Source organism: Mytilus galloprovincialis, chromosome 11, assembly GCF_965363235.1.
Source record: "Mytilus galloprovincialis chromosome 11, xbMytGall1.hap1.1, whole genome shotgun sequence".
Taxonomy (NCBI): domain Eukaryota; kingdom Metazoa; phylum Mollusca; class Bivalvia; order Mytilida; family Mytilidae; genus Mytilus; species Mytilus galloprovincialis.
Genome location: NC_134848.1, coordinates 46,486,666 through 46,513,364, shown reverse-complemented (window position 1 = coordinate 46,513,364; position 26,699 = coordinate 46,486,666). Strand labels below are relative to the sequence as shown.

Here is a 26,699-nt window from a genome sequence, read left to right as displayed (position 1 = left end):
GACAGTTAATTATTTTTTTTATTTAATTTCTTATTATTCTATTTTTGTTTCAATCCAAAATATGGCATAGCAAGTTCAACTGCTTGTAGCGCTGCGTTAGACCAATATGAGAAAGAACGCGCATTGAAAGCGTTTGAAACCACAAAGACATCATCATTTGGCGACGGTTTTGTCATTTGCCTTTCAACCGACGGCCATATATATCCCGGCATCCAAATCTGCCATGCACCACCGTACGGATAATTTTCCCATAGATATGCAGCTGCTTTGGTTGGCTGAGGTATGTTTTCAACAGGTATTTTATATATTTCAGCCAAATATTTATGTGCAACCTGTTCAAATTCTTTTCCCATTAAGACAAAGTGACCATGAGGTTCATTTACATACCCTCTGGTGAATAATTCGTCCCAGTAAGGTATATCACTATCCGTGTACATAGCTTGTAGTACAGATTTCTGAGGGTTTGATTTGGATGTACCAAAATCGTACGTTTGCCTTAACGGACTGTCTGAAATCATATAGTCAGAATAAACCGGAGATTTCCTCCACCAGGGATAATCATAACTGAAATAAAGCTTTGCTGCGGGAATATCTTTTACTGCTTTTGTTAAATATTCTCTAATACGTGGTTGTTGAAGACCTTCCCAGTCCAGTTTTTCTAGTGAAAATCTATTGGTTGCCAGTATGATTTTTTTAGCACACTCCATCGTAAACGTTTCAGGCTAAAATAAAATAAAAAAACTAGTTTATTGCATGAATAATACACATGTTGTTTTAAACGTTATATATGATATGTTATGTGAATATTTATAGTGTTCGGGCAATGTTGAGCCAAGATGAATATTGCTATACCCTTCATTTAACCTTTGACCATATTTAGCTCCTAACATGTTTTATTTTACTTTTAGAAAAGTTGACGTTTTTGTTATTTTGATGATGTAAAATCAGGAAAAGGCGCTTTGAACGCAACACACGAAACAAGAAAAGTTTTATGTTCGCATATAGACGTTTTATTATTATTTGTGAACAGCTTCGCATAAAATACAATAGTAGCTGCTAAATCATGGTTAATAGATTAATTAAAAGGTGTCTTTCGGCAAATAGATGATTGGTTGATGGCTTTCATAATTTGGGGTATAAAAAAAATCAAAAACAACACGTTTAATAATTTATTGCGTCCGAAACGCTTTTCTGGATTTACCTTCATCAGGAACGCTAAACGCCAAACATTTGAAATCCGAAGATCGATAAGTATAGAAAATCGTTGAAGAGTTATGTGTCAAAAATACCTAAAATAAATAGCCAAATTCATCAAAAGCCAACTTTTCCTTAGGTAGTTGAAACCTTAGTGTTATAATAATTTCAAAATTTATAAACGGACAATTTTAGTAAAGTTTCTTAAATCTTGTCAGTACCGAAGCACTGACTACTGAGCTGATGATACCCTCATTGTTAATGATGAAGTTAAATAACACAAAAGTGTTTTGGAAGCAACACATGTATTAAGTTTTTATGCATTTTAGATTAACTGCTTCACAGCTGCGCAAATTGTATACATGTATCAGGGAAAAGAAAAACCCTATTGATTCAGCTCATGCCATTATACAATGGTTCGGCGAGTCTTCTTGGGATAGTATGTAGAATATTTGTAGGTCAAATTCAATACAACACACAATGTACTAGTATTCATATGGCATTAATATGAATTTACCGTGTAATAATTAGTTGATGTTGTTAAAACATTGAATTATATATAACGTGCGTCTTTTACGCTTTTCGTGTTTTAACTTCACCAAGAACTTTCAAACCCAAAATAATGAAATCAAAAAGGTAAAATAGAGGCGAATTATCCCAAAAGGATAATCAAACAAAACAATATCAGTTGATCCCGAAGGACAAGCAAGATTCTTGAATACCAATGATTTAATTGGGAACGTTATCCCAAACACACGTAGAACTACCCGAAACAAAACGATAACGCTTTCGCGAGGATACATATCATAGCAGAAAGTTCAGAAAGATACAATTTGAGATTGAGTCACAAAAGCAAGGGCCTGCGTTTATATTTAACCTGTGTTCATAGAATATGCATTTTCAATGCAATGTAAACTAAATTAAATAACCCAACGATGGCAGTAAACACGTAGATAAGATGCAATTTAACGTCCATATTTTCACCGGAAATAATGCTTTCTGCACAACCTAAAGAACACCCGCTTTACCATGAGTTTTAATATTGAGTGTTAGAAGACCAGTTCACCATATTTTTATACCGACGTAAACTCTTGGAGTACAATCAAAAACGACATCCAGCAAATTCATTCAGGATCTAAAGCGGATAGTTGATATGATCAGCCTACCCATCCGGAGCAACAGAGCGAAAGTCCGGTTCTCGTAGTTTTAAAGTTGATCACCTTTAGTTTATTTCTAATTTTTGTATAACTATGTTTGTTGGTTTTGTTTTAGTTTATTTCGATTTATGAGTCTGAATATCCCTTCGGTATCTTTTGTCTCACTTGTATGTGTTATGACAAGGACCTAATTCAGATTCATACATGCATATTGAATCGGGATAATAATTTCCCATTTAAAAAAGCCCCATATTTACCAATTGATTGGAAATTACAAATATATGTGTATTAAGGGTGTACTACGGTCAGGTTTAGGAATATTTGTCAATTTTCGGACTGCATGAGTTCTTGTTTACAATACAGAGTTGAATATCTTGCCTCGTATCACCGATATTTTTTTTTATAGATTTTTTTCCGTAGCTTATAAAAAGTTCATTTCAATATATAAACAGATGTTAGATTTTTTTCTGATAATTTCAGTCTCAAATCATGCCAATGAAAAATTAAAGTGACAGCCTTTTCCCTCCATTGAAAAAAATTAAAGATCTAAAACAAAAGTATCATAATTCTATTTATTTCGCTTGGGTTGCTTAGCTAATGCTCTTGTGATTGAAAGTATCAATTTGAAATGATAGATTTTTAATATCACCTAACTACATTATTAAAATTGAGAATGGAAATGAGGAATATGTCAAAGCGACAACAACCCGACCATAGAGCAGATAACAGCCGAACTCCACCAATGCGTCTTCAATGTGGCGAGAAACTCCCGCACCCGGAGGCGTCCGTCAGCTACATTATTATCATGATTAAGATATTATATAAATTACCTTTGGGGCCCAAGTGGTACTGCTTCTAGTGATTGTAGGTTGAAAAAAAAGGCTGTAATATCCATCTTGTCTTTTTCTGATAGCTTGAAGGTCATTATTCAGCTTGAGAGAATGCCTTCAATGATTATTGTAGTTTTATTTTAATGCGAGAAATGACAGATGAAAATGTAAAATATTAAGTACTGATCTAATGAATGTTAATTATTTTGTGCATTAGTACAACTGTACCCAGAAAAAAATTAGTTGATGAATTCTAATTGACAACGAGAATAATGTAACGTAAGAATGTTCTCTGTTAAGTTTTAAAATAACAAGCTTTTTAAAGGGGTGTAATAAATTGGTAATATATGAATCACGATGATATAGCACATTGGAATTTGGAAAAAAAAGAATATCTCGATTTTTTTTATACATTTAACACCTTTTTTCAGATCTAGTAAAAATGACGAGGATTCTTCAAGATTTTAAAGGATATTTTTTTTTAACTCTGTGTTATACAAATTATGAAAAAGGTACGAATCCTTAATTTTGAAAAGTAAGCCATTGAAATTTGGTGGATATAGATTTGCATACGTTGAACATTAAACTTATTTGTTATATTTAAACTAAAAAATACAATGATTTTGTAAGATCTAAACAATTTTGTTTTAAATTAAATTATTTGAAAACCAGTTTCGGCTTGGGGGCAAAACTTTTAATATAAAACAATAGGATTCATAATATCAAAGGAAAAATCAGCAAATATCGTCAAAAATATTTTGTGTTAAAAGAACAAGTGACAGTCATTCAGTTATAACTGCAGTTAAGACTGTAGATTAGAGAAAATGACAGGTCTACATCAATATGATATAAACACAATTTGAATGTGAAGAGTTACCATTGGCCATTTTTGCCACGATTATTTTGAACGTGTTCTAATGTCAGCAAAAATTATCAACTGATTAATTTTAAACAACTCGATAATATATCTAACAATTCATAGTGTTGGTATGATTTACGATATTTGAAAATAGGAATAAGCTCGTAATCCCCGAAAATATTGTACAAATTGCCTATGTGAAGGCGATTTTATGCTAAACTTCATAGTAATCTGGAGAAACATGACATCCCTGGATCCACCAATATGATTGCCAATAAAATACAAATTCATCAGTGACCACATGATGTGAATGTATGTGACCGTTTTAACACCTACCATTTGTGTCATCTTTTACCTTTTGTTCACCAATAATAATTAATGACAAAACGTAAAAACTAGCTACGTAAATCTTCTGTTTGATAAGTAATCTCCATTGGTACCATTAAACATATATTTATAAAAAAGAAGATGCGGTATTATTGCAAATTGGACTATTCACTGGAGACTGTTTCACGTGAACCGAATATACATGATCGTATGCTTATTTGTTTGGTAACATGATCAGATCTTGCTTAACAAATATGTCCCCGAATTGGATCCACATATAAGAAATTTTCTTTTTAACAAACTTATATCATCCCTCTGCGTTTTAAGTTAATTGGCCAAACTAAAACTCACCTTATACTTGCACGTAGAAATTCCTTAAGTAATTTAATTGGTATGGAGGCCATTCCTGTCGCTACAGTTAAAACTTCATCGCTAGAATTAGATGGCGGAGAGGTTTGAACTGCCGTTGATGCACTGATTTCGTTTAGTAATGAAGAAAAACCGTCAGTCTCTCTGATGTATTTTTGTGCCTCGGCGCTTAAATATTTATGAAAAAAAGACTTGACACTGAAAAAGAAACATTTAAGAGTGAAGTTAAGATTGTTTACAGTATTTGGTATTGACATAGCAAATTCAGCATTGATATAAACAGGTAAAATTGAGAATGGAAATGGGGGATATGTCAAAGAAACAACAACCCGGTCAAAGAGCAGACAACAACCGAAGTCCATTGAAAAAAAAATAGGAGATAGAATATGATTCTTTTTTTTCTGATGAACCAAAACTCTATAAAGCAATAATTTAATTTTGAATGTAACGCGTCTTCTGATTGGCTGACGTCGTTTTGTTTATCAGGCCATAGACGTAATTTAGTCATGTGACCGTGGCTCATCAACGTTTTTCCTGGTTTATTCGGGTTTAAAATAGAATTTAGAATCAAATTATAAGAAATGACTGTAATATTTTTTCTGTCTATTCGAAATAACATAAGAGCCATTCTCTGTAAGGACCAAAATTAGTGTTCACACCTATGTCACATATTTTTATCATTCTTTGTACAAATACTACATAACTAATATAATTAACAACTAACACTTTAGAAATTAATTTTGGGCTTTGTTACTATGGAAATGGCGGCCATTTTGATTTTGGGCTTTTTTTTCAATGAAAATTCTAAAAAATTTCCTAAATATCAATGCTTATTTTCCCTTAATCCTGACAGTAAATGATGCAGACAATTATCACATGTAAAAGCTGTTACCTTTGCCTTTCTAAAAATATATCACACATTTGGCTGACAATTGTGTACATATGCTTATTTTCTATTGGAGAAGGGGGTGATTCTGACATCTAAATGAAAACCAAATTTCACCAAAATTCATTGAAGCTTTGACAAAATTTCCGAGATAGTTTATAAAAAATATTGCTAAAATCATAAAGATAACCCCCCCATTTAAAAATTTAAAAAAAAATCAGGGATGTGTTTTTTTTATTTAAGAAAAATAATGTGGATTGAAAACTGAAAAAAATCAACTATGTGTCTATGAATTATCTCCCCTTATGGTTCTTCTTCATTGAAAACATAAAGGAACAACAGGAAGTACAAGGGTTAATGCCCAAAATAAAGTGCAGACGAAATGCAGACACTGATAAAACCATCATAATGTTGGTAAAAATAAGATATATCAAGGTAGATACTATGTAGTGCAGTTTCTCTCCAAAGTTTGTGGATCGTGATGAACTCACCAAGCTCTTGCCAAACACTGAAACAGTGAAACACAGGCAGTGCATACCAAATATTTGCTATTTTGTCTGAAAATGGTCTAAAACCACCAGTAGCTCTAGATCTTCACATCAATATTGTATTTTTACCAGCCGTTTCAATTAAATGAAAGAAAAAAAAAACAATTCAAATTGTGCACGTCGCATGTTATGCCAACAAAAAGTTTTCATCTAGATATTGACCACATCAAGGATTCTGGACTCAAGTCGTTACCACACAGACCTAGCCTTAAACTAGCAAGTAGCGGACCAAAGGAAAAGGATTTTATTCATCTTATTAACTAGACAGAATGTGAGTAATGGAAATAAAAAGAACTTGACATGACCTCCCCCTTTTTCCCCTTTTATTTTTTTGATTAGTTTATGTAATTTTTAAATTTTCATTATCATCATTCATCATTGATTATTTGTTAAACATTCTCAATCACTAAGACAATGCAAACATGTCTTTTAATGAAAAAAGGAGCACTTTCTATGTATTAAATTAGTTTCAAAACAGATATTTAATTTACCTCTTTCATGAGTGTAAGAATTGGGGTCATATAATATTTATGTATTATTTACTTTTTACACATTTTCTATATTTTTGAAACAAATAATTATTCTGTACAATTCTAAGGAAAATGATTTTATAATTAAATTTTAGATTTCTGTAATAATTTGATTTATTTTAATGTTTGTCCTCCATTCTGTGATTTATAATCTATATTGTATTACCTAATTATTTTGTTTTCCAAAGTTATTCTTCTTAATTTTGCATCCCATTATTCTCTATTTTAATTATGTGTGCTTACCTATCTCCAATCATAATGTTCATAATTATTTTTTAATTCAATAATTGGGCATTATATTAATTAGTCTTTGTTTGGTAAACCCTATTAAGCCCCTGAATGATGAGTGCATGGTTTTAATCGATTATTTTTACAATTTATAAATTATTTGATATTTATTTCAAAACAGTACTTTAGCTGTAAAATTGTCAAAACTTTAAAACTCCTATTTACATAACACCATGGTTGTGAATATAAATATTTGATTTGCATTCAATATCCCCCTTCCCCTCCTGACCAAAGATTAGATGTGTATTCAATATCCCTCCTCCCCCACCCTGAGATTTGATAGGGTTTTTAAAACATCCTAAATAAGGAGTATCTTTTAACAATGTTTTGAAGCTGTAAATAAAAAGCTTCCCAAAAAAAGTTAAATTGAAGAAAAAAAATATTCTAGAAAAAATTGTATAATGATAGAAAATAGATGAGTACTCTGTTGAACATCTATGTATGGTTTAGTACCTTTCACTTAAACAAATGTATAATTGGTATGCAATATTAATAAATCTTGAACAGCAATACATGTATAGATTAACACAGAACTTGTTTCAATGTTTTACTGTAGTTTTATAAATAATTGCTATAATTTTTTCCAGCATGTTGTACTTTGTTTCTGAAGAAAATAAGAATAGATGTCAATGATGCAGTACTTGAAGGATAAATGAGGTCATAATAATATATCGTTTAAAAGTAATCCTTGTATCTTCACACAAGGTTCAGCATGTGTTTAGAAATAATATTATGATATACATGTATGTCATACGAAGTCTTCACATACCAGAATAGAGACTAATTGCTACAGTCCCTGAGTCAGGAAGGCTAGAAAAAAATATATTGGAGAGTCTTATCCTTTTTACAAATTGCACCTAATTTATTTAACAAATGATACTATAACTGTATCATAATAATGTTTATTTGTCTATGAAAAAAATAAGCATTTTAACAAAAATTACAAAACTTATTTTCTGTTTATATTGCTGATTCTTATTTTTATTCTCCATATAAATAAGCTGAATCAATTTAATTGTTGTGTAAATAATTATTATTCTTACATAATCAAAAATATAAATTTACTTCCCCTATAGAAAATATTTTTGTTAAACTGCTAATGCCTTATATATTTAGTAAGATACAGTGATTGAATATGAAGGGAATTAATTGCTGTTTAAATTTATATTTTGCTATTTAATTTTTATTACAAACAAAAATTTCAGCTTATTATAGATGCTGTTAGTATTTAGATCCTGTTAGTATTAATTAAAATTTATTTTCAAGGTTAAATCAACAAGAAGAAAAGGGAATCTACCAACATATCCAGAAAAGATGGAAACAACAGAAGATGTATGTTAGTTATCAACCCACTTTAGTAATTGTTTTATTCTTCCAAAAATTTTTGGCAAATAATTTATCCCTGTATTTCCCCAAAACAATCCATTTAAGAAAATTCTATTTATACTATATGAACTATAATTAACTTTGTATTTTATGCAATTGCTGAGCAATGCTATCTAACATCAAGACAGATTCAGATTCAATATTTCATAATAGTCTCACTACTTGAAATTCATAAATATACAGTGCATACAGAGTATATACACAATATAAGACAGCCAATATACAAATATAAAACACAAGTACCAAGACATCTAACATAAGGGATATTTTCCAATTAACAAAGTTCCATAACTCATCAGTTGAAAGGTAAAATTTGTCACAATCAGAAGTGCTGACATCCATTATTCCTAAGGTTGTGTAATCATTGTAATAAATATTCCATTCTCAATTTTATTCATTTAAAGAATTTTATCAATGCAAACTGTTAATGAAAAGGTGTACAGAAAGCAAATGTTATATCAAAAATAATCATAAAGTTATTGCATAGAATTGAACCCCTAGAAACTATTACTTGTAATAATGAAATATTTTTTTGCTGTATTATTGCCAATGAATAATATCGCTACTAGAGATCAAAGAACATAGAAGTAAACAGTATAGGTCAGCCATGATCACTCAGAGTCAATATTTTATGTGCCCATAACTGAGTTGTATTGAAGTTACAAATGTTCCTCTGTTTTTTTTTAAACTTTTCAAAACCAGATTTATTTGACATATTCCTCAGAATTAACCAGGGGAAATAGCAATTTAACATGAATTCATCAGAAACCTTTTTTTTTCAGAGTGATGTAACACAGGCAAGAATTTAAGTGAATGAAACAACATCACTTTTATAAGTAGCATCATGGAATTTTTATCACAGGTATTACTTAGACAGACAGATTAAAAAGTGATTTTTAATTATGAGTCCTGTTTTCAAATTGATCTACAATTTGGGATCCAAGGGTCCAAAATTAAACTAAGTTTGATTTTATCAAAAATTTAATTCTTGAGGTTCATTGATAAGCCCAATTTAACTGTGTATTTCGATTTTTGATTTTGGGTCCCGTTTTCAAATAGGTCTACATTAAGGTCCAAAGGGTCCAAAATTAAACATAGTTTGATTTTTACAAAAAAATAATGTAAGGGGTTCTTTTACATGCTGAATCTAACCATGTATTGTGATTTTTGGGCCCTGTTATCAAATTTGTCCATAACTAAACTTTGTTTGATTTCATCAAACAATTGAATTACTGGGGTTCTTTGATATGCTCAATCAAACTGTGTATTTAGATTTTTGATTTTGGGTCTCATTTTCAAATTGGTCTACATTAAGTTCCAAAGGGTCCAAAATTAAACTTAGTTTGATTTTAACAAATATTGAATTCTTGGGGTTCTTAGATATGATGAATCTAAACATGTGTTTAGATCTTTGATAACATGTGTTAAGATTTTTGATAACATGTGTTTAGATTTTTGATAACATGTGTTTAGATTTTTGATAACATGTGTTTAGATTTTTGATTATGGGCCCAGTTTTCAAGTTGGTCCACATCAAGTTCCCAAATTTAACAAAAATTGAAATCTTGGGGATCTTTGACATGCTGAATCTATTTAGAGTTTGGATATTGAACCATAATAGCTTAATTGTCAAATATTTAATCACAATTCAAATTCAGAGCTGTATTAAGCTTGGTTCTATCTATGCAAATTGGTTAAAACATTTTTATATGCCCTGGACGTATTATGGTATACAAATGTCCTCCGTCTGTCCGTCTGTCTGTCTGGCGTTAACATGTCGCACTGTAACTTGAGAAGGACTTATCCAAATTTTTGGTGATGATTCAAAATGTTTATATTTAGAGTTAATGAGTTTTTTGGTATGAAATTTTTTTTTTCACATGTCTAGCTGTATCTCAGAAAATATTGATGATTATGGCATAAAACTTACACACAAGACGAAGAACGTATCATGCACTCATGGCGCAGCAGTTTATTGAGTTTATGTCCGACATGTTGATGACCGATAGACAAACGGACAATGGTATGCCATAATAGTCCTGTAAATGATGTATAAAAAGTGCATAAATAATGCACTCAAAAGTTAACCATGAGAAAAACAAAACTATCTTTTGAATTTTGTGTAAGCATCAATCATTATGAACAAATTATTTAAACTAGTAAAAATTGCTTAATACCTCATATTTGATTAAGTTTGTAAAATAAAATACTTTCTTTTTTTTTTTAGAAATAATCCAGCAGTTTCCAGATCATGAATTTCACCATGTTAATGAATTTTACAAGCAGTTAGGATGAGGTGTTTTTCAGAAGAAGAAAGGAGTTCCTAGAATATGTATTCTAAAAGTTCCAAATCTGTTTATTGTAATAGATTACTTGAAAGAATGAAGAAAATTATTACAACTGTTTTTCCACAAAATATAGAAGATGTCCTTTATTCACTAACAATGTAATAGAGTTTCAATAACCAGGAACAGAAACCTCAAGTATTACCAAAAGGTTCATTTGGTTCTTTTGTTGATTCATTGGAAAAGGCTGAATCTTAGCGCCACAAACAAAATATACTTTCATTCTAGACACAGACCATGTTGTATAATTAAGTTTCTCAGATGATTCCAGACATAACTGAGAATAAATATTATGTGACATCTAGCTGTAAAATAAAACTGAATTCAAGTTTTCTGTTAATCTCTTTTATTAATGCCAATTATTTTGTCATAGTCGCATCTCAAGTTGCGTGTTTTACCTGCAACCTCTAGAAATGTATCCAACTGTCATACAAGTGAGTGGTTTAGCATAAAACCAGGTTTAATCCACCATTTCTACATTAGAAAATATCTGTACCAACTCAGGAATATGACAGCTGTTATTCATTCTTTGGACGTGTTTTAGCTTTTGATTTTGCCATTTGATAAGGGATTTTCCATTGTGAATTTTACCTTACTTTCATTTTGACCAAATAACTACTTTCACTTTAAACAATATTTTTTCCCCATGTTTTACTTATTTCAATATATATATGCAACTGATATGACCAATTAGACAGTAAACATTTCAAAGAAAACAGTAGCCAGAATACTTAGGAAGAAATACCCCTTATGATAATTGGGAACTATATTCAAAGGCCATGGAAAAAGGGAATTAATCGGGTCTGAAGCCAACTGCAATGTTCTTTGTAATGTGTTTCCATAGCAATTGTTATTGATATTTATTTTGAATAATATTAGTTGTGTATCAAAACAATTCCTAATCAGTATGGTTTTACAAAGTTAAATAAGAAAAACTTTGAAATTGACGAATATAACCACTTACTTTCTTTTAATCTGCACAATGCAATTTCAAGTTTTGCCAAATTTCAGAAAATTTAAAACAATCTTTTTTTTAACAAAAAAAAAAAAAAAAACACACACCCAATTTTTTTCTTGGTAAAAGAGTGATATATGAAGATCATTTTGGAGGCATAACAATAAAATGTGACGTTGGGAAAAAAAATAAAATCATTTTGAAATTTACTAAAAAATGTCTTTTTCAGCAGTTTGAAAAAATGCAAAATCGGCACTTTTCAGATACAAGTTTTAATGTTTTGAATGGGTTCAAGACAATGTCTGTTTACTTTAATGTGTTATTCCAGACCTTTATTTGTTCAGTATACCTATGATTTAGGCTAAAAATGTATATTTGTAAAAAATAATGAAAGTTGAAAAATGATGCATTTTGAGATTTTGCTACTCTGTTACTGGGCTTATATATATGGGACCTGTAACCATGGCAACAGAAACCCCAAAAACAAAAATGAAAGTTATTTTTGTTATCAGGGCATCATATGGGCTTTTAAATATTGAAAAGATATTGAAAATCTGTGACATTGGTGTGAACAGTCTCATGAATTTCTTTGGTTTTTACAGAGAATGACTCATAAGAAAATGTTGTGCACACTGTTAAATAGCCAACTACGCGCGTTATTCAGTGTGCACCACATTTTTTATGTTATTTCTTCATACACAGAAAAAATATTGCAGTCATTCCTTAATTAAACAAAGAACTTATATGTAAACAAAAACTTTGCCACATTCATAACATGTGAAAATCAAGTGGATTAATAAATTTACAACAATTAAAATGTTTAAAAATGCAATTAAACTCAAAACACTACAGACACACGTTTACTATTTGTACCAACATTTATGTCCGAAAATATTTGATGTGTAGGTTTTAAAAAAATAAAATAGAGAAATATACCGAACTCCAAGAAAAATTTTCAATACATAATCAATTGGCAAAAAGTTAAACTGCTAATATAACAACTACATGGAGTCATTAAGGTTGAAATTTGCCACACACTTGTGACCACTATAACGATATCATATTTGTACTATGACATCATCGGTGGCCGAGTTTGTGGGTAATCAAACTACCGTGACAATAGCCTGTTGCTAGAAACTTGGCGCCAAAATTGATTGTTGATTGTCGGTGTTGACTGGCTATTGGTTACAGTAGTAGACCAACTTATACCACTTTGTATACAAATAATTTTACTGTTATACCATTATACAAGATATATCGAATTTTGTATTTACAGTTATAATGTAGGATTCAAAATAAAAAGCATTTATATATATATTTCGACGATCTATCACTTGATTATTGTGAAATCGATTTCCGAATAACAGTATTCAATCATATAGTAAAACATACCTTTGTTTATACATATATACTCCACTTTTATCTTTGACATAAAACTTTTTAGCAGCTTCTGGAACATTTGTTGTTAACACATCGGTGTTATTCCTAATTAACTCCCTTCAATGAACGATAAAACATAAAAATATAAAAAAATCAAATTTTATTTAAAAGGAGAAGATTAATTGTAAATGAAACATTTGTCTGTCAATGTAAGTTGTTCTATGTCACTTATGGAATTGGACTGACATGAGCAACACAACAAAATCAACAGGATCTGCTTACCCTCAGAAGCACATAATATGATTCCCATTTGAAGAGCGGTTTAATTTTTTTCTTGTTTTTCTTAAAGTTCTTTGTTTCCTTGTTTCCTCGTTGATTTGAGTTTTTTGCCGTGACTTTGTCAATTTTTCTTTCACTAAATGATTTGGATGTTGCGTTGTCCTTGTAAATTCTATTTTAGTTTTTAATTAACTAATATTTTGGCTTCGAGTATCACTATTTGTCTCCTAGCGAATCACCAACCTAATAGACAGTTTTGTCGGTCCTGGGATGGAGATACATTATTGTTTTGAATGAAATTTACTGTTAAAATTTCGGATTTTTTTTAAATAAGGAATATATCTTCCTCATTCAATGCTCTTTTTTCTAGATCTGGTCCGAATATGACTATACTGTGTGTCTTTTTATTTTTATTTTATCTGCTCAATGACGTTTGTTTTTCGGTTTCGGATGAACAAATATTTTGGCTTCGACCCTGCATCACTGATGAGACATCAATTTTTGTATTTTGTAAGTATACATCTGTTTCAGTTAAATTCACTACAAAAGTCAAAAAGTCTGAAAAGACCAGTTTTTGTCTGAATTTGCATGAATTTTTACTCGACATTCTTAATTTGTCGGAATAATTTTTAAAAATTCTTGACATAGTATTAATTTGTCTAATAAGCTTCTTGATTTTTCTTGACGAGTGTCTTGACAGTATGAACATTGTCTTAAAATTTCTCGACACTTCCTGTTTCATCTGATAAGAGTCTGGATCAGTCTCGACCAATTCTTGACTGTCTTAACTTTGTCTCGATCTGTCTTGACATATTCTTGACATTCTTAATAATGTGTGAATATGTCTTGACATATTCTTGACGTTCTAAATAATGTCTGAATATGTTTCGACACATTCTTGACAGTCTTAAATATGTCTTGACACTATCTCAACAGTATAAATTTCGCCTGAAATATGTACAGACTTATTCTGCATTGTTTGTGACATTCTATTGCTGTTTTATTATGGCTAAACTACACTTTGAAGAATCAAGGATAAATTTGGTATAGTAAGATACCTTTTTTGTGCACCAAAGTTGGAATACCCGTAATGATCCCCCATGTAGTTTAATTTTGATTGATTTTTATTAAACATTTAATTAATTGTTTTCACTTTTAATACAAGTCGAAGTAACTGACAAACAACATTTAGATATTTCGCCACTCGCAAAACTGCTAGTCAAATTTGCTTCACTACAATGTAAAATAGGTGTCTTGAAGGCAGTTTTAACATGTGACCATGTGTCCCTTTTGGACCCCACGATTCATCTTTAGGGTTTGAGTGGCTAAAAAAAGAAGGGGGGGGGGGCTTTCGTGTACGTCAAAGAATTTGTTCTCATCTTGATTCAAAAACCTTATCCATTTTTTTAGAACAACCCAAAAACATTTTTTATTCAAATTTGAGTGTTGAATTATATAATTTTATATAACAAAAATTGCGATAACTCCTTCCTGAAAAGAAAAAAAAAATGTTTAAATCTATATTGTGCATGTCTGTTTGAGATCCATTTCATAAGACCCCATTATGAATACATTTTTTTTTTTTATTATTCCGGGAGTAGATAATAATTTTCTTTTAATCTTTGGAATGGTCAACTGATAAGTTGTATGGCTGCTTACAGGTAAATCAGTAATTTCTATTTGACAGTTGCGTGTATTTTGGGTGTGGAATACCTTAATTTTATGGGAACATCCTGTCCATGTGTAATACTTAATATATATTCTAACAGATGACATTACACAAATTTTTCATCTATTAAATGAATGCTTTGTATATCATCATAATTTGTCATTTATATAAACTACATTTTTGTACAATAATTATTTACCATATTAACTTTGAATATTATGAATGTAGAATGATTGAAACATGTATACAGTATGATTGGTTTTAATTATTTAATTAATAAGATTTAGGAATCAAAATTTGAAATTATTTAAAAACCCACATTTAAATTGTTTTATATCAACACACTCACATTTAAATTATTTTGTACATTAGATTTCATAGCCATATTTGCATTTGTAAAAATATTTAGATACCCAAATTTTCAATTATTTTACATGCCTAACTTTCATATTTTTTGTAACGTAAAACAACAGTATATTATGTAAAGGGAAATATATCGTGAATATTGGTCATGATTGTAAAACTCAGAACTGTCAAGTAAATTTAAGACACAATTCAAAATGTTCAGAATATGTCAAGCCATACTGAGAAAAAATAAGAACATCGAGAATATGTCGAGAAATTTCAAGACAGTATTTAAATGTCAAGAATTTGTCAAGAAATTTTAAGACCATATTCAGAATGTCAAGAATATGTCGAGTAAATTTCATACAAATTTGATATAAATGAGAATTTGTCAAGAAAAATTAAAACACAAGTCATACTTTTGGAGAATGTCGAGTAAAAGTTCATGCAAATCAAGACAAAAACTGGTCTTTTCAGACTTTTTGACTTTTGTAGTGATTGTGACCGTTTATGTTATCAACAAGTCAATTAAATAATTGAATGCAACGCTGTATTTCTTAATTAAAAGTTACTAAAATACTTACCCGAACGCCCCCTATCCACGAAGTAAGATCCATAATTTATTTATTTGTTTATGCATTGGATTGTAACGTCTTTCTATTGACCAAAGCTTATGCGCAGGTTTTTCACCATTTTAAATTTTCTCTTGATTTTCTCATATGAACTTGTGTAATGATCTTTTCCTCCTAAATTTACTCTGCGGATTGTTTTCTAATTCTAATCCTAAACATTTTCCATGATTTCTGTTCATATCTTGTGTATTGGATTTACATTAATATCTTGTTCACTGTATTAACTTTAATTTTACCCTTATCTTTATAGTTATTTCTCAGTTATCATAAACCCTTATTGTCTCCCTTGTATTTCTACCTACTTAATGTTGTTTACCTTACTCACTGGTATTGTAATGTATTTATAATATCATAGGTAATCGCAATATTCGATTATAAAAAATAAGACTATGCGTGACCGAACAACGCATGCATTAGACAAGTGTAGAGTCTTCTGTGTGTATTGTTGTTTTTATTGTACTTGTTTGGCGTATGAATATATGTGTATTGCACACAGTTTTCAAACTGACATATCGTCACGATGAGAAGATTGATGTGCACCTTTGTAATGATAATAAAAAAATAAGACTATGCGTGACCGGACAATGCATGCATTAGACAAGTGTAGGGTTTTCGTTGTGTATTGTTGTTTTTATTGTACTTGTTTGGCGTATGAATATATGTGTATTGCACACAGTTTTCTAACTGACATATCGTCACGTTGAGAAGATTGATGTGCACCTTTGTAATTATGAAGAAGCCTAACATTATTTTAAATGAACCAGGTCTATGATTAATTGTTATATGTGACACAATAAATTAGTTATAAGTGACAATTTGAAGGCCAAAATCTGTAGTTTGCTTAATGCAGTGAACGCCCGGTGAGATTATAGAAATTCATGAAAACCGAAACTGGCCACAGACCACAATTAATTCCTATATTAGTTCTTTATAACGTTTTGTCATTTTAAAAACAATTCCCTGTTTTGTTTTGGGGTAAAATATTTTGTGTATGTAATATACAGTAAAAGTCTCAAAATATATCAAACTTTCAGAAAAATTGCATGTTTACCTCATACAAATTTGGCCAATACACACCCATACCTTTATAGACAAGTCAAAAGATGTTTCGAAAACTGTAAATATAACCTTTTTGCAGCTGGCCTAATCAATCTTTCTTTATCAAAATCAGTTCAAATAAAACATCCAAAACTTTATTTCAGCTCTCTTCTTTCATTTCCACCCCCTTTAAAACTAAGAAATGTATTAGAAAGGGAAAGAAACAAAGTAAGGAAAAAAATCATTTTAATAAAAGGGAACTTGATTGATCATTAATCAGTCAGGATTCTACTTCGTCAAAATTATCCCCCCATTACGCCAGTTTATGTTCACAATCGTAGAAATGGAAGCCATTGTAGGGATGACGCGCTGCCAATTTTGCTCTTGGAAACCGATCAATTTATCCACATTGCACCATTACGATCCTTATATGTCAGTTGTATTTTAAAAGACAAATGTATCAACTATCTAATGAGCATAAGTTAATGATCTTGTCTGCATTGATTCAATTCAAAACTATTGTCTGATCGGTTGCCAGGTGGAATGTTCGAAAATTTATAAACATTTAAAAAAATTCTAATTAAACATTTCGTGGAAGGGCAGACTAGATTTTTTTACTTGTTGAAGACTATTAACCCTAGCTATCACACACAAAAAAAGTCATAATTTTTCGAAGAAATGCATTTTTATCATCCAACTTGAAAGACTGTCGTCAAGTACTTTCAGTAAGAAAAATAGCTCTTCGAACACACCTACTCTGTTTTTGTGATTCATTAGATAGGTATTTCACTTGACCCATATATTTCATCTTTTAGTACTCTGATTTTTTTATGTTAAAAAGTCAACCTGTAGCTTTGATATATAAAAATGATAGAATATGAAGTGAGACGGTGTATGAAATATTCTTGCTTTGTGAGATATCCAGACAAAATATTCAACTCAAACACGCCCTTACATAAAAAAAGTGAACTCGATCTTCTCTTTTCGATAAAATTGTTACCCATTTTTTGGAATTTTTTCTTGAGTCACGTAATGGAAGGGCAGACACGAAAATTACTGAACTAATAGATTGATATGTTTTCCGTCCGTGGTAATTTTGTTTTTTTTAAATCGGAGGTTATGCATTTCCTACATCCAACTTGAAAGATACCCATGTCGTCGACTTGATATCTAATTGTTTTGCTTAACTATGTACTAAATAACTTGAAAACTTATGCAAATGGTGTTTTTAAAATAAAACACTTTGTAATTGAGAAGAAAGTTGTAATTTTGTTTGTTTCTATTAACTTTTAAAAATGTTGTCACTATAGTAAACATTACAGTAAGCATTTATCGCCTTCTCTAACAAAGAGCTTCGATTCTTTTGTTCTGTTTCAATCGGGTTTCCGACTGTAATATTGGTCTAGAGCCAACTCTTTTCCCCTTATTGAAAATCCCACTATATTGGAGGACACAGTGCTAACTGTTTTCCCTTTTTGGAATACCGAATAGTTGAAAATTAACATATCCACAGTAATATTATTCCAGAGGTAAAATGCTGAATACGTCCTTTGGAAAGCGCTGTATATGCACCAACACTTTTTACATATATTTACACGATTTGATTGAAAGGAATCTACTTTTACCACTAAGTAAAATTTATTAAAATACACCTAGAGTAAATACATGTTTTATATCTATTAACGTGTACTTACTATTTAAGTGCATTCCATTGATTAACGTCACACGCTGAGTTGACAATATAAAGTAGGTTTCACTTTTTTAAATGGGACAAGGGAAAAAACGACTGAGAAAGGATTTTCTGTCATTGCTTCAACCTCTGTCAACGTTTATCTTATTTGATAATTTAATTACCAGTTTAGTTGACTAACTGTTTTTTGCTCATTGGGTTGTAGTCTGTAGGGTGTTTTATTGCCGCCTAATTCGCTGTAACGCAAGTGGACTCCCCGTACATTGACAGTAGTGTCAGGTGATGGTCCAGAGCCTAAATCGAATCTTTTGATCGGAAGTCCCAACTGCTGTATTGTTTCATGTAGCAATGCATGTGCTAAAACGAATAGATTACTAGTTAAGAAAAAGTAACAATCATTATGTTCTAAACCATAAATACAGATCCCTTAACTATCGTATGGTTTATGTAGTAATGCATGCATGAGCTACGATTAATAGATTAACAACTAGAACAAGAAAAGTATTAGCCAGTAATGTTCTAAAATGTAAAGTTAGATCATGAACTGAAAAGTGTAATTATTTGTATAAGCAAATAATATACAATTACTGTCTTTTGAAGAGGCAAATCCAATCTTTTTATTGGAATCTCTGGCTGTCGTAGTATAGCATCGGTTGAAAAAAGATAACTTATAGACAAGGAAAATATTTAAAACTCATCTTAAAAATTGATGAAATGATAAGTGCCTGATGGTGGCACGGTAGTACTTTCCGGGAACGAGGTTGCTCTTTTGTGTATCCTACTTAGGTAAATAAATATGTACAATGTGAGTGAAAATAATACAGCATCATTCTATTAAATATATATTTCCAACCTGATAGAAAAAAAAATTGAAATAAGTTTACATACAGGTGAAATTTTGTATTCACTGCATCATGAAAGACGTGAAAGCATTAGTGTCGAAGGTTTATGAAGATAGCAGAAAAAGTAAACGGTAATCACATATACTCTCATGAATATCGTTATAAATATATCCAGTTATTGAATTAGGCTCTGTTAAAATTTCTTTGTTAAATAGTCGGTAATAATATATTCCTATGACCTTGAAAATACAACCGTACCACATTAAAGTTGGATTGTATGATGAAAACATTGCGGCACCATTTATGTTTTAAACTATATTCTGTTATTTTTTTTACACATTTAACATTATATAAACTTACCGTCACGGTAGAATCTCATAGCCCCCAATTCTACATTTATATCTGGAGTATTTGGGAACTGTACTGTGTACATTCTTCCTCCAACTCGATCTGAGAACTCGTATATAGATATCCGTTTATTTTGATGTCTCAGTCGCCATGCAGCATACGTACCGGCTATTCCGGCACCAATTATGGCTATGTCGTCACATTGGGGTTCTACAATATCAGTATTATATACTTAGTAGTATGACAAAACATTGTGTGTACTGTTTGTTTGTGAATATGCAATTTTGTTATATTTTTCTACGCAAAAGCTAGAACGCAGAATGTAGAAAAAAGGTTATAGAATACATTTGACGTGGTTCAAATGTTAATTCATAGGGGGGTTAGGGAACAGAAGTTTAATCACTCTTGTTCTTCTTCCCCTGGCAGTAAAAACTTTGCCAAATTTGTGCATTTGTTCAGATGTGCGGAATGTACAAATCACCAGCGACGACCGGACAGAAGTGGGATATGATGCCGCGTGTAGAGAGATAACTACGTTCTCTGCATATAAAGTATCCTTACGAAATCTCTTTGAAGGGTCCGTTCCTATTGTCACCTTAGTAGCAATATACCAACTTCACCTGCACAAAGGATAGACGTTTTCCAACTCTTATATTATTTAAGAGGTTGCAGCTGCTACATAGACTTTATAAAACTAGTGAGTTAGTTTTAAGTTAATAATTCAGGGTTATTACCAAGAGCGTCTCGGCATTTTTTAGAACAAAGTTCACAAGAAAGGTACCAAGACCTTATAGAGTATAGAATATTAAAGAATATTGCGTATCAACTTATCAAAAGATGATGGTCTTGAAGTATAGATTTTAGGTACCGACATTATTTATCCTCTTAATTACGCGTAGAAGTGTTTTTTAATTCGTCTTAGTAAATTATTAACCTTTACTGTTTAGTCTTTTAACGTAATATCATTTTGGCGTAGCTGGAGATTATTGCATCTCGCCAATGTCACGGCCGACACTCGGCTAACCGAGAGATTGGTCGGTTAATCTATATTGAGTATGCGGCTATATCGGCAGTGGGTCTGTTAATCGGGTTGGCTAAAGTCTGTTAATCAGGTGTTATCGAGAAAAATCATTAAAACTCAGAATGTTTCATTGTATAACCTTTTGAATATATGTTTATCATAAAAAATATTTATGTCTGACAAAACTATTCAATGTACTGAATCCAGTGGTGTAATTATTATTTTTCTAGCTTCTATGTACGATCTATAAAATGAAAAGGCAAATTACTCATCAGTAAATTTATACACATTTTACACACACAAAATGTACACAAAATGACACTTGGGTTGAATTTACTTGCATGCAATATTTTGAACATCGAAAAAAGACAGGCATTATGAGTGTTAACCAAATTGATATCATTTTGTGAAAAATCTACACGAAAATCTGTATTTTGGTGACATAAATCAATCTTTATTTAAAACCTGGTCTGTTAATGGGTCGGATGTATAAAACCCGGTCTGTTAATTGGTCTGTTAAGAGTTATGAATGACAATAAAAGTATAATTTTATTACTTTATGGTGTGTTCATTTGGTAGGCTTAAGACGAGCGGCTAAAATATACGGAAACAACACTTGAGCAATGGAACATAAAATATATACGGAAACAAAACATGAGCAATGGAATATAAAATATACGGAACAAAACACATGAACAATAACAATGTAGGCAATGGATATTGAAAATTGATAAAAATGATTTCAAAAAGTGTTAAATTAAAGTAAAATTGATTTTATCCGAGAATGGTCGCATATATTATGTGGATTCTGTTTAATTGTCATGAATGACACCAATTTTTCATCTACATTGGTAACCAGTATATAAATCAGAGATTAACGTCGTAATGTAACTAAACATCAGTATATCGGGATGCCTAAATATAAAGAATAGAGAAAGAATAATGGGTAAGATAAATAAAATGTAGAGAAAAGTAACATAACCATTTAAAGAATACAGAAATAACCCCCCCCCCAATCCGTACCCTCATGGTATACACGAGAATCTGGATGGAGATACAGAATATAAAATAAAAGATAAGGACAGTAGAGAGTGATGCATTGCTAAAAAAGAGAAGAAAACAAATTGTTTAAGAATAAAGACATGAAACCCCCTTGGGTGTTGAAACAGTAACGGATTGTGATGTACTCATATTGGTGACAAATGCTTGACATTTACATGTGGACACCTGCAGTTCTCCTCTGCACATATGTAGAAAAGGAACTAAACGGAATAAAATGAATTAAATTTTAATACAACCAAATGTAGCTGCATTCGCTCCTTTCCATTTACTTCTTTAGAATGATTTGTAAACAACAGATGATTAAGTAATAGAAGAAAAAAAAAACAATTGGATGATGCTGACGAATTAGGATTAAGGTTGTACCGAGCACTTTCACTAAAATCAATGTAGTTCGTTTAATTTGGATAAAATTTTGACAAAGTATTTAATTTGACAAAGTATTAAATTTAACAGAAATATAAAAATTTCAAAAAATTTGAACCAACCGTTTTTTCAGAAAAATTAACTGGTTATATAGCAGTTTGACAAACACCAATTTTGATCTTCGAGAAGCTTATTATTCCCTTTACAACACAACGTAATTAAAACGTATCACTGACTTTACAAAGTTATCTCCCTGTAGTGTTGGGTACCACCTAAACGTCCAGTGACAAATGTCATGGGCATATGAGAACGACAACACGTTATATATGTACCCTGTGTTGTATTAGAAAGACACGTTCAATCAGATTTGAGAACGTGCTACTTTGAGCAGACACAAAAATTAAGGCTGATTGAAATCGTTAATAATAAATTCATGCATATTCCAGTGACCAACCCAGATCACGCTATATTGAAGTGACACACTCTTGAATAAAATGCAAAGAAAGTCAAAATAAAAATGCTTTTCCTGGAAGGATAGTGTTGCATCGTATTATTATTTTTTGTCGAGCCTTCGACTTTAGTCGAAAAAGCGAGACTAAGCGATCCTACATTCTGTCGTCGTCGGTGTCGTCGTCGTCATTGAACTATACTGGATTTCTAACAACCTTGGACAGAAGCTTGTTTATGATCATAAGATAGTATCCAGAAGTAAATTTTGTAAAAATAAAATTCCATTTTTTCCGTATTTTACTTATAAATCATGGACTTAGTTTGTTCTGCGGGGAAACATTACATTCACTCTGTGGTTAAAGTTTTTAAAGTTTTAATAACTTTCTTAAACTATCCTTAGTTTGTACCAAACATGGACAGAAGTTTGTTTATGATCATAAGATAGTATCGAGAAGTAAATTTTGTAATTAAATAAATACATTTTTTTCCGTAGTTTACTTTTGAATGGACTTAGTTTTTCTGCGGGGAAACATTACATTCACTCTGTGGTTAAAGTTTTTAAAAATTTAATAACTTTCTTAAACTATCCTGGGTTTGTACCAAACTTGGACAGAAGCTTATTTATGATCATAAGATAGTATCCAGAAGTAAATATTGTAAAAAGATAACTCCATTTATTCTGTATTTTACTTTTAAATGGGCTTAGATTTTCTTCCAGTTACTATTACATACAGTCTGCAGTTAAAGTTTTCAAAACATTTATTAGATTCATTCACTATCCTAAATTTTTACTAAACTTGGACAGAAGCTTCTTACAATCATAAGATAGTATCAAGAGGAATATTTTTATTGATTTTTTTCCTCATTTTTCTTGAGCCTGCGATTTACAGCAAAAGTAGGCGAGACACTGGGTTCCACGGAACCCTTACAATATTTTTTTTTACTCAAGAACATCTCATTCTTAACATTTTCAAGGGGAAAATATAAAGGTATCACAACTATTTTCGTGGCTAAATAACTCTTAACTGACACAATTTCAATTGTCCAACCCATTAACAGACTTTATTCACATAATTTTCACTAAAACGTGGTATTACTCACGTTATATTACAATTATGAAATATTTACTAATGTCAATTTATATTTAAGAACCAAAGTAGTATTTTGTGTCTTTTAAATGATATCTAAAATTGTTTGTTTCGCCTTTTATTAAAAAATTGCTATGCGTGTAATCATAAATACTACATACTTGCGCGACGCCTTTTACTTTTACTGAAAACTGCGCAGACTATGAAATGTTTTTAAAGGTGCAAAATGTTCTTTGATAGATATCATTTTGTCAGACACTTTTCTGTTTTTGATTTAATTCTTATAATATGCCAAAAATCTGTATATTTGATAGAATTTAACATTAAATTGTGCGTTTTACTCTTAACAGACGTATAGCCAACCCGATTAACAGACCCACTGCCGATATAGCCGCATACTCAATATAGATTAACCGACCAATCTCTCGGTTAGCCGAGTGTCGGCCGTGAATGTGTTATTTGTAATATTTTGTATTCTTGCTTATGCTCTTTGTCTTTATGTCCTATTGTGCTTCTTTTCTGACATTTTTGTTTGTTTTTGTAATGATTAAGATTATAACACGATGTCTATACCCAAGTTTTGGACATTCTATGTCTGTTTGTTTAGTTCACTCAGTGTTGTCAAATATAATGGATTTCTTTGCGACTGTCATACAAGTGGGACGTTTAGCTACTTATATATAAAACCAGGTATAATCCACTATGTTTTACATAAGTAAATGTCTGTAGCAAATAATACATATGACATAAAATTGAGAATGGAAATGGGATATGTGTCAAAGAGACACCAACCTGACCAAAGTGCAGACAACAACCAAAAGCCACCAATGTGTCTTCAATGCAGCGAGAAATTCCCGTACGCGGATGCATGCTTCAGCTGGTCCCCAAACAAAAATGCATACTAGATCAGTGATAATGTACGTCATATTCAACTCCAAAATATACATAAGAAACCAAAATTAAAAACCATACAAGACTAACAAAGGTAATAGACTCCTGACTTGGGACTAGCGCAAAAATGCGGCGGGGTTAAAAATGTTTTTCTGAGATCTCAACCCTCCCCTATACCTCTAGCCAATGTAGAAATTTTTTTTCTGTTCATTTAATATGTTTGTGTTTTCGACTTTCCGATCTGAATATCCTAGGAGTTCTGCATTTTTGTAATCGCACTTTTTGCTTGGCTAAGTTCTATATTTTTCCAATATACCCTCATTAATAAATGTCAGACTAAAACTTCCAAAATCTTCAAACTGGACGACATCTAACAAATGATCTAATTATTTTTATTTGGAAATTCTGAAATAAATCTTGAATCTTGACTTAAAAATAGGCCATTGGCATAACCATAAATACATTCTATTTTTAATAGAGTAGTGTTCATTATGTTTATGGTTTCTTAAAACAATCAAATGTTGTACATCGGCATTAAAATACGGTTTTCAATCTGTAGATTTCTTTTTATGTTTTCCTTATAACTTTCGTTTTTAAATGTTCGTCCTTTAATCGTGTGACGTTTGTAATGGTCGTTTGTACATTGTATTTTATCTATAGTCTATGTTATTCTGTGTGACATCGAGTCGTTCATAATTTGAGATGGTTGCACAGAGCTTGTACTATTGCATATAATCCTGAATAATCGTTAGTATACTATGATTGCGATTATTTATTTCTCCTAGAATCATATAACTTTCGGTTGAATTGTGATATATTGAATTCCGAATATTTTGAAAAATTCATAACACCTGTAAGAATTGAATGATTTTGGTAGTCTAACGTTCGGCGATTATTGAGTATTGTAATTTCTCACTATATCAGTTTTAAGTGTCACTACAAAATTTTACATTTTGAAAGTTCTTCGTGTATTATTATATAGTCGACTACAGACCTTCCTTCCGCTGAAGTATATGTAAAGGTATATTTTATTCATCAGTATGTTGTCTTAGTGGTCTATGTCTAGAATTGTACCGCGGTCTTAATCACAAATAATAAAGAAATCGATCTTAAACGTCGTTTGGAGAACAAATGTTACGCATGCCGAATTTCTATATTTATTTAGGGTGTACACAATTATTAAATCGTCGTGTCATGCATTGATGTATAACTATATAAACGGGGATCTATAGAACTTTTTATACGCGAAAGAAAATATTTATAAAGCCTGACGCTAAGTTATAAATCATTACATCGGCAATAAAATCATCTAGAAAAATAGTACATTAACGATAAAAATGAATGATTCTTATATACAAAACCTATGACAGAAAAAAGTTCTCGCTTAATCCTAAAAGAGAGACTTAATAATGTTCGCAACTCTGTTTCAAAAGAACAAGCTTTGAAAAAGACTGTTATGAACTAATAGTATATAATTAAAAAAAAAAAAGAAAAAAAAGAAAATAAAGATGAATGGTTTTATTTTAAAGATATAAAGCATTCAGAATATAGCAGGAAACTTTTTCTAGATTTTTCCTATATTTAACATTGGCATATTTTTCTTCAAAAATTATTTATAAATAACAAAGATTACATAACATTTAAAAAACATTTATTTGTTAAACAATATGAAATAAAATGATGAAAAGTACAGTAAGTTTTATCGGGCACTAACATGGATAAAACCAGAGGATTTCGACTATCTGACAAAAAGTCATTAAGGAGAGTAGCGAACATTTTTAAACTTTACTTACCTGATCTTGTTGGATTAACTGCGTCATCGTCACCTTGCGATGCAGCAGGTTGAAGGGTCAACAGAAAGGCGATTAAATACTCCAAAACTACCACAACAGATATTATTTTTCTTTTCTGTTGGCTCATATTGAAG

At 30.9% G+C, this 26,699-nt stretch overlaps 1 protein-coding gene and 1 long non-coding RNA gene across 2 annotated transcripts; one reads left to right on the top strand and one right to left on the bottom strand.

Annotated features, from left to right (window-relative positions):
- On the bottom strand, positions 1 to 26,699 carry LOC143052267 (L-amino-acid oxidase-like). The gene is made up of 7 exons (XM_076225255.1): positions 26,566 to 26,699; positions 19,910 to 20,107; positions 18,872 to 19,064; positions 13,067 to 13,171; positions 4,719 to 4,934; positions 3,182 to 3,296; positions 1 to 722 (listed from the first exon to the last, which is right to left on the bottom strand). The coding sequence occupies exons 1-7, from the start codon at positions 26,690 to 26,692 to the stop codon at positions 39 to 41; spliced, it is 1,638 nt and encodes a 545-aa protein (XP_076081370.1). The 5' UTR covers positions 26,693 to 26,699; the 3' UTR covers positions 1 to 38.
- On the top strand, positions 8,258 to 11,053 carry LOC143052268 (uncharacterized). Its single transcript, XR_012971058.1, has 3 exons — positions 8,258 to 8,320; positions 9,157 to 9,236; positions 10,602 to 11,053. It is a non-coding gene; the product is annotated as an uncharacterized LOC143052268 (long non-coding RNA).